Raw genomic sequence first — 18,554 nt, 5'->3', positions numbered from 1 at the left:
GAACATGTATAAAAATGCATAGTCTTCATATGATGGTAGTGTTAACACAGGTTAAAGTACAATTCAAAGGGTCTTGTCTCTCAAATAGTTTAGTTTACCCTAGAATATCCGAAAAATACAATATTAGTCTGTAGATGCTAACTTAGGTCCAACACGGTCGATCATTTGGGTGGGGACTTACAAGTGTTTTTCATTGCCAAAGACCCATCGTTTGCTGAGAACTGTTAGGAGACCAATGAACCGATTTTAGTAAATAATCCTCAGATATTATGAAATTGTGTTTTATGTATATAGCTAAGATAAACAACCAGTTTGCTGTTGACTTATCCAAACATATTCATAGGGCTTGATACAATTCTGGCAAACACATGCAAACCACAATAATCCAAAATTTAACACCAGCAGAATGTTGGTAGAGAATAATCTGTAGCAATTGGCATGATGCATTAAGGAGCCATGGTCACAATCATGATTGCTAGAGAGGATTTTTTTTTTTTTTTAGTATATGTAATGCACTTCTGGAAAATCCAGACTACCCAAAGAAAGATGGAAGAATCGTGTTAAATAGAAATAGCTGCTTGCTAACCAGCCCAGACGACAAGGTATGCAAGTCCTTTAGTGATATATGCAGGGGTGTAACTTGTTACATATGAAGTATTTAAAAAAAAAAAATAAAAGCAAAAAAAAAAATCTTTGCTGTGGACATTTCATATGACATTCCCCTTTCTTTCACTTCCCTCCTTTCTCAAAGCTTGTTCTGTTTTGTTCTGTTCTTGTTCTGGGGCAGTCCCCGACAGCGTCACTAAAAAGGAAAAAAAAAGTATTTAATTTTTGAAGGACGCATATTACATAAATCACATACCTTAGGGAGAAGCTGCTGCTCCTCTTCTCCTCCACGATTCTCTAACCAATCATTAACAGAAAAGTATTTCTATTGAAATAAGTGGGAGCAGTTTCCTATCATGAACACATGTGTTATTAGACCCCACCAAGACATTTGTATTAGTTTTATAACAATTTGCCATACTTCACTAATCTAATTTGTGACCCATCTACCCTTCCTCTTTCTAAACCATGCGCTAAGTGTATCTGGTAGAGTTAGTTTGGAATATTGATGAATCTGCCATCATCTGTAAAACTTCTTAGAATTTATTAGAACTCTTTACTACATGTTAAAAAGGTAACTTATCTGTATACACAGTGTGTTTGAATACTATATGAAGTAGGGATAGATAGGTGATTAATGTTGAATATATTTTTAAGTCGTGATTATTGTTCGTTTCACGTGCATCTTTGTCCCAAAGCTGAGTAATGTCTGCTTTTGACATCCAACTTAAATCTGAAGCCAGGTTGTTTTAGGATAGCCTGGCAACAATTGCAGTTGAATGATATCGGTGGCTTTCTTGCAGACATGCTAAACATGCAGCATGCATGGCACACCAGTGATAAACTTAATCTGAGAATGTGCCAGAGTGATCGCTCTTCTGCATATAATGGTCAGAGGGGGGTGTGGTCATAAGAAAGGAGGGGCAGGGTGGAGAGTTGGGCACAGACCCAGAGAAGCCATGGAGTTTCCAGGTATAGTGTTCAGGAAGGGATGCTGGAAAATGTGTATAGGCTACATTTGTATCTCAATATACCTTTTTGTGCAGCAGGTGGAAAAGGTAGACTTTTTTAATATTTCACATCTTGAGCCTCTGGATCAACGGTGCCTTATCCAGGCTGCAGACCTGCTGATGGCTGACTTCAAGATGCTCAGTAGTCAGGATATCAAGTGGGCATTGCATGAACTCAAGGGACACTATGCAATTACAAGAAAGGTACTTGTCATCTCATTTTAATGTATTTATTTGTCTACTGTGGCAGAGGATACACTAGCACGGAGTACATAATTAAAGAATGAATACAAAATTATTTTTTATGTGCTCTGTTTCCTGTAGTTCTTATCCATTTACAACTTACAATAGAAATAAAGAATATACGCTATACATGTTAACACAAAAAGAGCACAATGTAAATGTTTTCTTTAGATGCAGTGCATGGAAGGCAGTGCCACTGGTGCACAGTTTTTGTTTAGTGAGAAATGAGTGAGAGAAGCCAACGTGCACTCCAAAATTATATTAGTGGTGCCCTAGTGTTACAGAAAATTGATTAGCATATCATTATAACACACAACTGTTTCAGGGCACACCAAAGGTGAGCCTAGGATTAGTGACGGTGTTTATTTGGCACCCCCAGCCGGTAACTTACACACACATACACATAACATGCAACTTTCTCTAACTGCCACTCTAACACATACAGACAATCACAATCTTCTTTCCTCCTTCCCTTTACCCCAGGCTTACCCATGACACTTTAACACCATACACTGACACACACTTATGTAAATATCATACACTAATGCCCACACACTTATGCCCGCACCATACGCTAACACAGTCTCTAATACTACACAGGAACACATGCCACAGCCATACACACACACACACACCCTCTAACACCCCATACACTTATACATATACCCACAAAACAACCCACCCCCATGCACTTACATACATACATACATACATACATACATACATACATACATACATAAACTCTCGTTCTCCGATCAGTCACGCAGCGCCTTGCTTCTCCACGGCAGCTTTCTGCTGCTGCCCTCCGACCGTGGATTCAAGTAACACATGTTGCCATGTACCCTCAGAATCCATCTTAAGTGCGCACCAGGGGCAATCTGTCATTTCTCAATGTGCAGCCCTTAAATATTTGTGTGCTGTCTTGAGTAAGTATTATGATAAAGTAATACATTTTAATTGACAGTTCACCATTGTTATAATTTTGGAGTGCATCTTGGGTTCTGTACACCATTCATATCATTCTCAACCTTGTTACTGTTTGATTTTGAGGCTCATGGTATGTACAGACACACAAACTGTATATCCATGAAGATGCATAAAAGAAACAAGCAGATATAGGGTGCTACATCAGGAACATAAATCACCAAGTGTGTGTGTCCTTAATAAACAAAAAAAAAACGTCTCACACATTTAGTCTGCACTGGACTCACAATGACTATGATGAAGTGCAGTACAGACAAAACCTGTGAGACGTAGTTCTCATTTTTATGAAGTCCTTGTGAACCAATAGTTAATTTTGGTGGGACGCATATGCTTGATGACTTCTGTTCTTGACATCGCGCCCTATATCTGCTCGTTTCTTTTATGCGTCTGACAGACTGAAGGGAAATCCATTTGGAGCTGCACCAGGACTGTCGACTCTGCTAACTTACAGCAAGCAGGTAAGAAGCCCTTACCATTTGGTTGTGTTTTTGTATATCCATGAAGTCAACAAATAAACTGAATCTTCATTTTCAGGCCTTTTCAGATGGAATTAAAAAATGGCAGGAGATGTCTCCTGATGCAAGTGGGAAACGGAAAAAAAGGAAAGAGATGAACCAGTTCTCCTATATAGATTTTAAATTTGACCAAGGTATGATTACACTATTATACAAAATGAAGTTTTTAAGAATTCTGTAACAATCTTGCGTAACTGCCATGAAAGAAACCATTGAGAACGTGTGAAAGTGGTGTTGCTATGTTCCAAAATGATCTGTAGTGGGATCCATTGTGATTTTTCACCTACTCATGATTCTTTCCTCTACATTTGATTTAATAAAAATATTTTTATTATGTGAAAATGAAGCTTACGAAAATAAATGCCATAACGTTTAGCAATATTCCTTTCAACTTGCATGCTTGTTGTTTCTCTCCTAAAGTGGTGCCTCTTGTATCAGTGGCAGCCTGCAAGTGTACCCAGGTCTCTGCCGTGTCCTGTGCAGCTGGAAGGGGAGCAGCAAATTTAATTCCCTCACTCTACATATTTGGTGTTTTAGTTGCTCTAAAACACAACCACACACTTGCCATACATTTACACATACAGACGCTACCTCATCCTTTCTTTCCCTCTCCTAGTCACCCCTTATCCCTAGGCTCAACTATGACACTCTTGACATCATACACTGACACTGCATCATGGGAGCACAATACATGAACATGCACACATTCACTTGAACATCATAAACATTTACACATACCTATACATATGCTCATCATCTGTCTCCCTCCTGCAGTTTTCCCTCTTCTATTTTAAGCATAGCTCACACTCTGTCCATTTGTTATGCTGAGTCACCTAATGTGTGTTACATAACCCACTGGGCCCCTTGAATGAACCCTTTACTTGGGAATATTGGAGCAGTACAGGTGGGAGTTTGGGCCCAGTTTTGCCCAGTACAGAGGACAGCACTGGTCCTTGCTCAAAGAGCATCGTTTTGGCGACGGATAGAGAGATTTAATTTCACCATTATGTCAACCTATCACTTTAGGAAAGAAGTGGTGGTTCCCATTGTGGCAAGTATGTTTTTGCAAGATGGATGATGGGGAAAACTATTACTTGTCAATCTGTCACACCATGCAAAACGTATCTGAATATATTGTTGACCTATTAGTTGTGCTAGTAGTAATCTAACTCTGTATATGGTAAAACTGCACAAGGCTGGAGCTCACTGTGGGTACAAGCTGGATTTAAGATGGCTGATGCACACTGGAGGCAGGGCCGGTTTAAGAGCGTGATGCTCTTAATCCGGCCCTGCCTCCAGTGTGCATGAGGATTTTGATGGCCATTTTATGGGAATAAATAAAATCAGTACTCAAAAATCCACTAATCCGTTTTAATAAAATATGCAGATTGAAATAGAGTAAATAAAACAAAACCTTTACTTTTCCTCTCACTGACTTCTGGGTCAAGAAAGTTTTGTCCTCTGAAGTGACAAATTCAGGAGGGAGTTTTATCTCTGGATAAGTAAAGATTAAATTGTTCTATTTATTCCTGGAGTAAGTAAGGACACCAAACACACACATCAGGGCAGGCTCTGCCACATTGACACACACACACCAGGACAGGCTCTGCCACACCGACCCCCAGACACACATACACCAAACCCTCCTGAGAACTCTGGCTGCATTCAGCAGTGCAAATCAATTAAGCCCAGCTTTCTAATCACAATGTGATCAGGAAAATATATAATAATAATAAAAAAAAAAATAGAAAAACTGCTTAAAAATTCTAAAAATGTGGTAACATTTAAAAATGATGCAGTGGTGTCACCATCAGGGGAACTATCCAGTTCTAAAATTAGCACTATATATATGCAAAAATACTAGCATTTCAAATACCCCAGATAAACCCATTCATGGGTGATATCACTGTAGTTAAGAGATGTTGCTGAACACGTATTGGGGTGTTGTTTGACAGTGACCTATACCAGGAGCTGTAAATTCACCTGAATTACAATGTGTGGGACAAAAAAGCAGAAAAAAATACCGCCATGTATTTTGACAAAGGATGGTGGTAAAATTAGTGCACTGAAAGGGTTAAAATAGTGTCATTTGAAATACCCTGTGGTGTGTTGTTCTCCAAAATATGTGATTTGATGAGGTAAATTGAACTAACTGGCTTCAAAGATGTCCCAAATAGGACATGGTAGCAGAAGGACCATATATTCCAAGTAAAAAAATGCACACCTCCCAAATGTGGCATTTTACCTAACAAACAACCCGACAAACCCCTGGATAGGTGGTATCACTGTACTATGTTTTATGACATATACCAGGAGCTGTAAATTCACGCCTGAAGAACATGTGATAAACACACAAATTTACTACCACAAAGATTGACAAAGGGTGGTGGTAGAATTAGTACATGGAATGGGTTAAAATAACATCATTTTAAATACCTTGGGGTGTCTAGTTTTAAAAAATATATGGTAAGTTGCATTACCATAAAAATATTGGGTATTTATAAACTCAGGACAAACAGTAGAATCTATTTAGCAGTTATTTTTGTTAGCGTTTGTAGATGAGTAAAAGACTTTATGAATAAAATTGAGCAAAGGTATTTTGTGTGTTCAGTTTTTCATATTTTATTTTTAAAAGAAAGTTAGATGAAATGATTAAAAATGGTATCTGAAGAAAGCCTTTATTGTCCTGAAAAAAAACCATACATAACTTGTGTGGGTACACTAAATAGGAGAGGGGGAGATTACTGCTAAACACAAGCATTGCAAAAGTGTTAAAACAGCCTTGTGTCACAAAGGGTACAAAAAATAAAAAGAGCCCGGTCCTTTAAGGGTTAAAATTTCATTTACTTGGTGTGTATACAGTTATGTGACAAAAAGCTTACAGGGAGATAGTTTATGCAGAGCTCACAGGAAATAAGTGAGTGTAAGAATTTTCATCCCGTTGCATGGGTCTTATGGTGAACGTCCAATCATCATCCCTTGCATTATGATTGGATCCTGTTCCACTCGATTCTTGAGTTCTCATCCTCTGTACGTATGTCTGAAAAAGGTTGTGTATATTTGCAGGGCCGGATTAACATAGGAGCTGAAAATAGGCCCAGTCAGGGCCGTACTGACCCACTGGGAAACGAGATTTCCCTGGGGGCTGTTTGAACGCCGAAGCTGCGTGATTCAATTCGGCCGAATCGTGCAGGGACCTGACTGGGGCATCACATAAGTCTATTCTAGGGGGTGGTGGCTTGGGGTATAAATACACATACAATATACGTAGGGGCTGGTGGCATCAATACACAAAGGAGACAGCTGGGGCCATTTCATCTCATAAATCAATGCTGAATGGAGGGGCAGGCTGAGGGCATAAATACACATAGTGCTGGCTGTGTTTTTTTTTTTGTTTTTTTTTGTAGCTTAGCCCAGGGCTTGACAAATTTGTGAATCTAGGCACCAGCTAAAAAAGTTAGGAGCCATGATTTTTTTAAAATTAACAGTTGGTAAGGAGTGATCTGATCATCATCAGCCCACTTACTAAACTCACAGCATTTGACCTGGAAGCACCCTGGACTTTCAGGTCAGTGCTGTTTTTTTATTTTTTATTATTATTTTTTATTTATTTATTTTTTTTAACTCTTTCAATGCTCATGTTCCATTGGAGCACAGCATTGACTGATATTTAGTCAACACAAGCTTGTGGAGACAGATGTTAACCCCTGCAATGCCACAAATGTGTCATACACAATTGTGGCATTGAAGGGGTTAATGCTGCACTGTCGCTGTCATACAGCAATCAGGCAGCAGGGGAGGGTTAGGGCTGGTCTCCACACTCATGTGCAGACCGAAGAACCCTCTCCCCTTTCTCTGAAGCGAACTCTGGCAGCTGGGACACAGGCGGTAGACCGGCGTCTGGTGAGAGGAGTCTTTTTGATCACTCCTGTCGGAGTGATCAAAGGGCTTGTGGGGGACTCGTTTTTGCTGTTGCTGGTCTGTCTGGGTTTCCAGGTAAACCACAGCAGCAGAGCCCCGTACAAAACGGGTATTAACCCCTTAAAATTGAAGGGGTTAACGTCGCACCATCGCTCTCATGGAGCGATTAGGCAGCAGGGGATGTTGTGTCAGGTAATCAACACGCAACCCCCTTCCCTGGACGTGTCTGTGGCAGCTGAAAACACAATTCCTGGTTTGACGGCAATCGCATTTTCAGCCTACAGAATCACTCCGTGGGAGTGATCGAAGAGGCAGAGCCTGTCCTGACGTGTGTATGTTTGGGTGTTTGCGTGGCACAGCCTGTCCTGGCTTGTGTGTGTTTGGGTGGTGGCGTGGCAGAGCCTGTCCTGGCGTGTGTGTGTGTGGGTGGCGGCGTGGCAGAGCCTGTCCTGGCGTGTGTGGCGGCATGGCAGAGCCTGTCCTGGCGTGTGTGTTTGGGTGGTGGCGTGGCAGAGCCTGTCCTGGCATGTGTATGTTTGGGGTGTCGGCGTGACAGACCCTGTCCTGGCGTGTGTTTGGGTGTCGGTGTGGCAGAGCCTGTCCTGGCGTGTGTGTTTCCTGACACTTTACTTACTGTAGGAATAAGTTGAACTATTTAATTTTTACTTATCCAGAGATAAAACGCCCTCCTGAATTTGTAGTCGCTTCAGAGGACAAAACTTTCTAGGCCCAGAAATCAGTGAGAGGAAAAGTATTTTTGTTATTTACTCTATTTAAATCTGCATATTTTATTAGAAATGATTAGTAGCACTGAATTGTGACTTCAGGCGTCTCGTGCATGATTACTTTTTTTTAGTGTACTGATAAGATTCTATCCTATATTATCTGCCGAGCACTGATGTCATCTTTATCCAGTACACATGGATGCCGAGGAGTTAAGATTCTGTCTATTTTATTTATTTCCATAAAAAGGCCACCAAAATCCTCAGTACCAGGCCCATGATCCTCTTAATCCAGCCCTGTATATTTGCACCTATGAATATTATACATGTGATAAACCACTTATGTGCAAATCACTGTAGCTTTACCTACTGTCTGCATCTCATTAACAATAGGGCTATCAATATCTTGGCCATCTTTGTATAGAAAAGTAGTGAAGATCATTCTGTCTCCTATAAAATGTGGGACAATCTAAAGCTGAGAGGGAGGTGTGTGTGTGATGTTTGAAAACATTGAGAGATATTCATGTACTAGCATGTGCCATAGTGGGATTTTAATTTTATCTATATCTTCCTTTTCGATGTTAAGGAAATGTGACAATTGAGAAACGAATGTTTTTTCTGGAGAACAAGCGGAGGCATTGGAGGTCCTATGACAGGAGGTCTCTGCTCCCTGCTGTACGAGAGGAGCTGGACTTCTATGAACAGAAGATGAAGGAAATGGCAGAGGTTGGTGAATCGCTGTAATTATAGAAAATAGATATAGCTGTGAATATAGAGTCGAAGGTGATAACCTATATTGAGCCAGCATAGAAAATTACGTTGAGTTACATAAACTTTCTTGGTCCCTGGGTTCTTTTCTTCAGATTACACTATGCTGTCAGATTTAGTGCTTTTCTGGTAAAATCAATTAACTGCTACTAGTGTCTATTGACATTACATGACGGTGTGCTTGATTTTATAATCCTGTCAACCTGTGTGGCTGAAATATCTTACTAAACTTGGACATGGAATATGTCCTTGCAGGCAAGCATTTTGAGTCTCAGTGCTCGATCGTGCACAGGCTACCACTGCATTGCCTTGACTGGGTTCAAAATCTAAACCAGTGGAGCACCTTTATCTCATTAGTGCTGTAGCGTGCTAGAGGGCTTGGACTGCCAGAAGGGAAAGGTTTAGCTGAATGGTTACCTTTATTGCACCTTTTGTACAGATTTAACTACCGTATTTATCGGAGTATTACACACACTTTTTAAACTAAAATATGAAGCTGAAACCCTACCTGTGTGTTATACGGCGATAAATCTTAGAGCTACACAATCTTCCCCTGCACAGCTCTCTCGCACGCCCTCTCGGATGCCCGGAGCCGGAGTGATGACGTCACTCCGGCGCCAGCATCAGCACAAAAAGTAAAACGCTGGAAGATAAAGAGGACCCATACCAGATCTCCCAAAAGGTAGGTAGTCTGGATTGGCAATATATAAAATTAATGTGTGTCTCTCTGAGTGTGTGTGTCTCTCTGAGTGTGTGTGTCTCTCTGAGTGTGTTAAATTTCCTTGTTAAAATGAGTGTGTGTTATAAGCCGATAAATACAGTAATCAATTATTACACTATTATAACAAAATTAATTTGAGTGGCTTTTTTCACATATTGACATTTGCACACAGCAGGTTGTATATAGTTACATAGTTATATAGGCTGAAAAAAGACATGCGTCCATCAAGTTCAGCCTTTCCTATATCTGTTAATTGGAAATTATTCTAGCCTAGGTGCACGAATAATTATAATTTTAATAAAGACAGGAGGCTTCCTATTTTGCATAGTCTTCCTTTACTCTCACAGTAGCAGCAAAGAAAGAGTTAACAACATAAGTGGAATAACCAATAGAAAAACATTACATAGGAGCTATATAAACCCCTAAGCCCTCCTCCTCATCCTCTTTCGTCGCTGAGAACCGGACTGGAGAAACGTCCTCCAACCCGCAGAAAGTCCGATCAACTGACGTGAACCTCAAACTGAAACTGGAAACCGGGATCCAAATCCTCCGGAAACGTCGACGTCATTCCAAACGGAGCCAACAGACCCCAAACACGGGTAGTCTAAGCGTCAACACGCCGCAGTGAGTTCACGCTGAAAGAAAGAGAAAACACATAACAGGACCAGATTCCTTTCACATATAACAAACATCACATAACGCCAATACGGACTATCATAGCCGAAATAGAATGACAAGATAAGGATACACAATCATAGAAAGCCAGGCAGAGAAAAAACCCAAACCACTTACCCAAAAACGGGAGGGAAAATACTCGCCTCCTGTCTTTATTAAAATTATAATTATTCGTGCACCTAGGCTAGAATAATTTCCAATTTTAAGGCAAGACTAGAGGCTTCCTAATTTGCATTTTTAACGCCTGCAACCAAAGCCACCGCCGCGGAAGACACCGGGCGAAAGTAAAATTCCCGGAAGGTGGAAGCCCGGGACCAATCCGCCGCCTTGAGGATGTCATCCACCGCCGCCCCCGACCGAAGGGCGCAAGAGGCAGCGGCCCCCCGAACCGAATGTGCCCCAAAACCAGCATCCTCCCCCGCCAAAGACAGGAGCCACCGAATCCAACGGGCTAAAGTAGGGGAGGAAACGGCCTTAAACGGCTTAACATAAGAAATGAGAAGCTGGGACGCAGAGGGGGGACGTACCATAGCCGAACGCGACAAATACGACTGAACACATCTGGCCACACAGATCTTAGGATCATCACGGAAATAAGGATAGGAGACAGACGAGGAAAAAGTCTTAGTCCTCCTGTGGATCTGGAACACCAGACCCTCCGGGGAAAAAGAAATGGCGTGGGTATCGAGGGCCTTGACGTCTGAAACCCTGCGAAAAGAAAGGAGACATAACAGAAAGGTAAGTTTCGCCGACAACTGACGTAGAGAGAGGGATTCGTTGTCCGGCCAGGAACGCAGGAAATCGAGCGCCACATCCCAGAGAGAAGAATAGCGAGGTGCCGGAGGCTGAGATAAGCGAATGCCGCGGAGTAAGCGGCAGACCAGAGGAGCCTTACCCACCGGCTCACCCGAGATGCCCACATGACCGCCTGAAATGGCAGACCGGAAAACATTAATGGTGCGGTAAGATTTTCCCGATTGAAAACATCTCCGCCAGAAAATTAAGCACAAAATCTAAAGGGGCTGAATGGGGATCCACTTGCCGTCCCACACACCAAGCAGCCCAACTTCGCCAAGCTGCCTGGTACAACTTTCGGGTACCCGGAGCCCAAGATTCGCGCAGCAAGGACTGAGCTGCTGACGATAGGCCTGAGCCGCACTGGGTCCCCCGAGATCGTCCACGCTACCAGGAGAAGACGACCTTCCAGGACGAGAGGATGAAGTTGGCCGTCCGAGCCCGACAGGAGAGAAGGGAAAGACGGAAGCGCCAGAGGGTCCCGCACCGACAGTTGTAACAGAGCTGGGAACCACGGCTGCACATGCCAGAGAGGGGTCACCAGGACCAGAGAGCCACCGCTGCGTCGTAAGTGGTGGATGACTCTCGAAATGAGGGCGAAAGGAGGGAACGCGTACGCACCCCAGGGCGGCCAAACCTGCATGAAGGCGTCCGGAAGCCAACTGTAGAAGTCTTTCGTCTGACGATTCGTCCTGGACGCAAACAAGTCCAGATGAAACGGGCCCCTCCGACGTTGGAGATCCTGGAAGACCTGAACATGGAGCCTCCAGTCGCTCGCATCCTGCCAATGTCTGGAGAACCAATCTGCCAGAAGATTCTCGACGCCCGGGAGATATTCTGCCTGAAGGGTGATATTGCGAGCGAGGCAAAACTCGAAGATGTCCTTCGTAACTTCCGTGAGGCGCTTGGAGCGTGTGCCTCCCAAGCGATTGATATAGCGGACCGCCGAGAAGTTGTCCATCCGCAGAAGGAGACAGCAGTCTGAGCGGTCCTTGGCCAGGCTCCGGATCGCGAAAGAACCCGCAATCAGCTCCAGACAGTTGATATGGAGCGAGCGGAGACCAACGACCTCCGGAGACCAACGACCTCCGGTCGTGGCGGAGTCGGAGGCGGCGCCCCAACCCAGCAGACTGGCATCGGACTCTAGCACGAAGTCCGGTTGAGAACCGAAAATCGCCCGACCGTTCCACGCCTCCATGTGGCGAAGCCACCAGAGAAGTTCGTGGCGTACCTCCTGCGTAAGCTGGATCACCTGGTCGTAAGAAGGTACCTTCCGCAAGTGGTGGGCCTTGAGACGCTGAAGCGCCCGATAATGGAGAGGGGCAGGAAAGATCGCCTGAATGGAGGACGAGAGCAGTCCTACCACCCGAGCCAGGAGACGAAGGGAGCAAAAATCTCGGCAGAGGAGAGCCCGAATCTCCCTCCGAATGGCGACTATTTTGGTCCTTGGAAGGCGAAGCATAGCCGCTTGCGAGTCTATCTCGAAGCCCAGAAAAAGAATAAGTTGACTCGGGAGAAGCTCCGACTTCTGAGTGTTCACTATAAAACCGAGTTCGTGAAGGGTCCGAACGACGAAATCCGTCTGCGCGAGAAGAGTCTCTCGGCAACCCGAAAACAACAGGATGTCGTCCAGATATACTATGCACCGGACACCCCTGGACCTGAAGAAAGCCATGACCGGCTTCAGGCGCTTGGTAAAGCACCATGGGGCTGAACTGAGGCCGAATGGAAGGGCCTTGAACTGCCAAATCTGTCTGCCCCAGCGGAATTGGAGAAAACGTCTGTGATCTACGTGAATAGGAACGGAAAGATAAGCGTCTGTAAGGTCCAACCTGGTGAACCAATCGCCCTCCGACATAAGGTCTCTGAGGAGATGAATGCCCTCCATCTTGAAGTGGCGATACACTACGAAGGCATTGAGGGACCGCAGATTTATCACCGGGCGAAAGTCGCCGGTGCGTTTGCGCACCAGAAACACGGAGCTGAGGAAACCTATGGGACCGGGGGCTCGTTGAATGGCCCCTTTGTCGCGAAGGGCCCGGAGCTCCTGCTCTATAAGCGCCTGATTGGCTGCGGATCGGAAAGCAGGACGAGGTCTGCGCACCTGAAAGGGGGTTGAGACAAAATCTATCTGGAAACCCCGGACAGTTTGGAGGATCCAAGGGTCGGACGAAATCCACTCCCAGTTGTGGAAAAAAACGGGATATACGGCCCCCAACCCGCAGGGGGAAAGAAGGATAAGAAACAGTCGGACTTACCAAAACCGGAACGTCCTCTGGGGAACCCCTGAGCTCCTCTGCCTCTGTAACCTCCGCGTGGGATGCCGGATCCTTGGCGGTATGGTGGTCTGTAGGAGGCCTGCGGTTGAGGGTAAATCCTGGGGCCTTGGGATGAAGCACGGCTGGCGGCCCGGCCCCGCGGTCGTCCAGCCCTCCCAGAAAAACGAAGATTCGGTTGGAAAACCTTTTTCATGGACAGCTTCGCTTTGTTCCAGGACGTCGTAAGTGACACATGACGATTAAGTTCTTTCACAAATGCGTCTCCAAAAACCAAGCCGTTAGCGGCCGCCCCTAAGTCTTTATTGCCCAACTCCGCCAGGCGGGGGTCCATGCGCAGTAACGCTGTCTTACGGCGCTCCGTAGCAATGGAGACGTTGGCGTTCCCCAGGAGACAAACTACCCTAAGGGCCCAATCACGTATAACCTTAGGGTCTAGAGGGGTATTATGTAAGAATGCCCTGTCCGCCAGGGATAAAATCTGGGTAACGGGCCCTACCAGATCTAGGACCTTATCCTGAGCCGACTTAAGGCCTTGCTCCAAACCTCGTCTCGGGTCCTTCTTATGTACTGACAACAGAGCGACCACATAGTGGTCGAACTCCGGAGTAAGAGCCACTTTATCTGGGATGCATGGCCGGGGTCGTTCGGCTCGCAATTTGTTACGAACCTCCTTGGGAAGTGACTTCCTGAGCCATTTATGGAGGTACAGAGCGATATGCTCGGGAGGAGCCCACTCAGTGGCCCTAGGGTGGCGCATGGTAGTGGGATCAAACATAGAAGACCCAGTAGGATCCAGGACCGGGAGGTCAGTAGAGGTGGAGGCGGAATGGGATTGAGGGGGATCGGCAAGGTGGGGCTCATCCACCAAATACTCACGGACGAACCCGGAGTCAACATCTCTGGACGAGGCCAGATTAACAGATATATCAGACCCATTAGAGGAATCTGCGCGCCATTCATCCACTATGGATAGCGGATCATTAGGAGTGCCGGAGGTTTTTGGGCGTTTAGCTGGTGCCTTGCCCTTGCCCGCAGATACACTGCTGCCCTTCCAGGGATGTTTAGAGCCGGAAGCCTCCCCTTCCGATTTATCAGATTCTGACTCTGACGGAATATGAGGAGGGCCGGACGGGACAGGAGGTTGCCCTTGGTTAGGTAGGTTGGCGGACAATTTAGAAAAGAAGGACTCTACCGAGGTAGAGAATTCTGTATTCCAGCCAGGCCATAAAGGCATCTTGAGAGGGCATGTTTTCCTGAGACATATTGTCTGTAGAGAAAAAGAGAGGGAAGTATAAGGGGCAGGCAAAATATAATCAAATGGCACTGAATATATGTATATATATATAATCTGAATATGATATTATCCACAGGTGCTCATCCTGGGATCTGAATAGCCGATATAATACCCCCAAATAGAGAAAAAACACAGACCAGGGCTTATGATGCAAAAGAATACCTGTAAAATAAATAAAACCAATAGCAAACGCCTGACGGAATAACAATAAACGAAGCTCAGCCAAGAAAGAGAGCTAAAAGAACCTGAAAATGTCCCCGAAAATAAAAACACCGCACAAATAAATAAAACTAACAGAAATGGCGGCCGGAACTCACCAATACCCAGTGAGGGCCGGTCACAATACCGAGGAATCGGCCGCAAGCCGAAAACGCCGGGAGTAGCAACGTGGCTACCGCACGTGAGAGCCGGGAGTTGCAATATGACGGCTAAATCTCGCGATGCGAGACCTCGCCGCCAAACCAAAATGGCGGCGGAAACCGCCAGACACTAACAGAAAAGCCCGCGAACCGCGGGAGAACGAAAGAAAACTTCAGGGGAAGGATAGCGGAAAGGTAAGAAGGTTAGTGAGAACCGAAGGGAAGAGGGAATAAGCCGCGAAAAGCGGCGGAGGTAGAAAGGGTACGGGAAAGTAAGGGAAACACCGTGGAGGAGAAAGCTAACACCGGGAGACCCGGGAAGACTGAGGGAGACCCGGAGACCGGGAGAAAAGGAGGGACAAACCCCCCCGTCAGAAACGGGATCACAGAGCCCGGAAACGCGAGACAAAACAAAACTAGGAAAAACACTAGTACCAATAACGGAAAATATATAAATAATATAGTAAATAATCAGTAAACAAAGTATGCGTAATAAGTGACAAAAGGAAGAGGACTTACCTGCAGCTACGGTGAGCAGCAAAGAAAGAGGATGAGGAGGAGGGCTTAGGGGTTTATATAGCTCCTATGTAATGTTTTTCTATTGGTTATTCCACTTATGTTGTTAACTCTTTCTTTGCTGCTACTATGAGAGTAAAGGAAGACTATGCAAAATAGGAAGCCTCCTGTCTTGCCTTAAAATTTGTTGCTGTTGATCCAAAAGAACGCAAAAAAACCCGTGTTGTCACTAACCAGGGAAAAAATTCCTTCTTGACTCCAAAATGGCAGTCAGATTTCTCCTTGGATCAATAAGCTGTTTCCCCATAATTAAAGATTATATCCCCGAATATTATGTTTTTCCAGTATCCATCCAGTTGCTGTTTAAACGTCTGTACGGACTCCGATAAAACGTATTGTCCTTACTGTAAAAAACCCTTTCATCTGCTTTAGACTAAATCTCCTTTCTTCCAGTCTAAACGCATGACCGCGTGTCCTATGCATAGTCCTGTTTATGAACAGATTTCCACACAATGGTTTGTATTGGCCCTGAATATATTAATATAATGCTATCATATCCCCTCTGAGGCTCCGTTTTTCTAAACTAAACAGATTTAAATCTGTTAACCTTTCTTCATACCTATAGTGCTCCATTCCTTTTATTACCGTATTTGCTCGATTTATAAGACGAGGTTTTTTTCAGAGCAAATGCTCTGAAAAATACCCCTCGTCTTATAATCGGGGTCGTCTTCTAATCAGACCTCAAATAGAGGTCTGATTAGGAGACTAAGATCCAGATCCCCCGCACCGCTGCAGGGGACCTGGATCCTCCTGTCGTCGCCCCCACCCCACACACACACTTACCGGTGCTTCCGGAGGTGAAGTTGGCAGCGGGGGTTTGTATGCGTCCGTCGCAAATACCTTCCCCGACTGTCAGAGATCAGAGTTCCAGAGTTCCTGATCTCTGACAGCCGGGGAAGGTATTTGCGACGGACGCATACAAACCCCCGCTGCCAACTCCACCTCCTTCCGGCTGCCGCGGAATGAGACGTCAACCCGCTGCCCTGGCAATACAGCAGGAAATTGGAAGCACCGGTAAGTAAGTGTGTGTGTGTGTGTGTGTGTGTAGGGCAGGGCAGGGCATTTCTGGAATGCCTTACACCCCTATATGCCACTCTGGCACTTAGGGGGTTAAAAGGCATATTATGGGGCAGAGTGGCATATAGGGAGGTATAAGGCATTTCAGGAGGCAGAGTGGCGTTAAGGGGGCATTTAATAGTGCACTCTGCCTCCTGAAATGCCTTATACCTCCCTATATGCCACTCTGCCCCATAATATGCCTTTTAACCCCCTAAATGCCAGAGTGGCATATAGGGGTATAAGGCATTTCTGGAGGCAGAGTGCTCTATATAATGCCTTTTAACTCCCTTAATGCCACTCTGCCTCCTGGAATGCCTTATACCTCCCTATATGCCACTCTGCCCCATAATATGCATTTTAACCCCCTAAATGCCAGAATGGGATATAGGGGTATAAGGCATTTCTGGAGGCAGAGTGGCACATAGGGGGTCAAAAGGCATACCATGGGGCACAGTGGCATATAGAGGGTTAAAAGGCATATCATGGGCCACAGTGCCATATTGGTGTGGCAAGCCTGGGGGCAGATGTGCGTAACTGGGGGACAGGTTGGAAAATACAAGAAATAAAAACAAAAAAAAAATATTTTTCTCAATCATAGCTTTTATTAAAAAAAATAGTTTACATGAATTAACATTTACTGGTAAAACTTTTTTCCTTTAGGGTCGTCTTATATTCAGGCTTTTTCTTTTTTTCCTAAGTTAATATTCAGATTTTGGGGGGTCGTCTTATAATCAGGGTCGTCTTATAATCGAGCAAATACGGTAATTTTGTAGCCCGCCTCTGCACCCTTTCTAATGCTATGATATCCTTCTTTAGAATAGGTGCCCAAAATTGCACAGCATATTCAAGGTGCAGCCTTACCATTGATTTATACAGAAGCAAAATTATGTTTTTATCCCGCGAATTGATGCCCCTTTTTATGCACGACAATACCTTACTGGCCTTAGCAACCGCAGACTGACATTGCACATTGTTGCCTAGTTTGTTGTCTATAACAATTCCAAAATCCTTCTCATTTGTCATTACTCCTATTTCACTACCGTTTAGGGTGTAGGTTCCTTGTGCATTTCCTACCCCGAAGTGCATAGCTTTACATTTATTTACATTGAATTTCATTTGCCATGTGTGTGCCCAGTCCCCAGTCTATCTAGATCTCTCTGCTGCACTGTAATATCCTGCTCGCACTGTATTACTTTACCAAGTTTACATAATTCCTACGATGTCTGGAAAACCTTCAATAAAGTTCTAAAGACCTTGATAACCAATTGACTGAATATTATATTGTGATGGGATGCTAATAACATTAAAAACAATCTCATTTCATTTCAGCATGAAGATTTTCTTCTTGCCCTACAAGTGAATGAGGCGCAGTATGAGCAGGTGGGTTTTTTTATGTAATTGTACAGATAACTGCCTATGTTGTTAACTACTCACTAGCTCAAAACAGCTTTTATAATATTTGCTCTGTTCCTGAGCATGTAGCTTTAGCTTCATAGGGCTTTATATATTCTCTTCTACAGCCATAATAAAGACACAAGGACAGGTCATTTCCAGTTGCTTTGTTTAACCCCTTAACGACCAATGACATGCCTGGCATTACAGCAACACAGTTCATCAGAGTTTTAAAGGAGTTAAGGAGGAGATCAACAGTCGCCTCCTAAACTTCAATGGTGTCGCTGAAATGCCTCAATACATGATTTTTGGCATGTAATTAGAAGGGTGTTGGCATTGGAAACTTGAAGATGTGTTTTTTATGCTCCCAGTACAATATTTGTCTGTCCTACAGGATGGTCAGATGATAGAATGTCGGTGTTGTTATGGATCATTTGCCTTTGAAGAGCTGACACAGTGTGCTGATGGGCACCTTTTCTGCAAGGAGTGCCTCATTAAATATGCGCAAGAGGCTGCTTTTGGCTTTGGACGGGTGAGTGTTTATGCATCTGAAAAGGGAAATTAAATGTGGTTTCCTTTGCTTTGGAATTTTGGAATCACTAAGAAAGTGCCCTTAGGCATAAATGACATAGTTT

At 44.4% G+C, this 18,554-nt stretch overlaps 1 protein-coding gene across 1 annotated transcript in view; it reads left to right on the top strand.

The window, feature by feature from the left end:
- RNF216 (ring finger protein 216) overlaps positions 1-18,554 on the top strand; it is a 76,042-nt gene that overhangs the window by 36,393 nt on the left and 21,095 nt on the right. The window contains exons 6-11 of the mRNA XM_053470675.1: positions 503-602; positions 1,653-1,820; positions 3,378-3,492; positions 8,588-8,727; positions 17,857-17,907; positions 18,314-18,451. Coding sequence (XP_053326650.1) covers positions 503-602; positions 1,653-1,820; positions 3,378-3,492; positions 8,588-8,727; positions 17,857-17,907; positions 18,314-18,451 — 712 coding nt within the window. The remainder of the gene's footprint in view (positions 1-502; positions 603-1,652; positions 1,821-3,377; positions 3,493-8,587; positions 8,728-17,856; positions 17,908-18,313; positions 18,452-18,554) is intronic.

This window comes from Spea bombifrons, chromosome 7 (genome assembly GCF_027358695.1).
Source record: "Spea bombifrons isolate aSpeBom1 chromosome 7, aSpeBom1.2.pri, whole genome shotgun sequence".
NCBI lineage: Eukaryota > Metazoa > Chordata > Amphibia > Anura > Pelobatidae > Spea > Spea bombifrons.
Note: the sequence above shows the minus strand (reverse complement) of the source record. Positions and strands in the feature narration are given on the sequence as shown.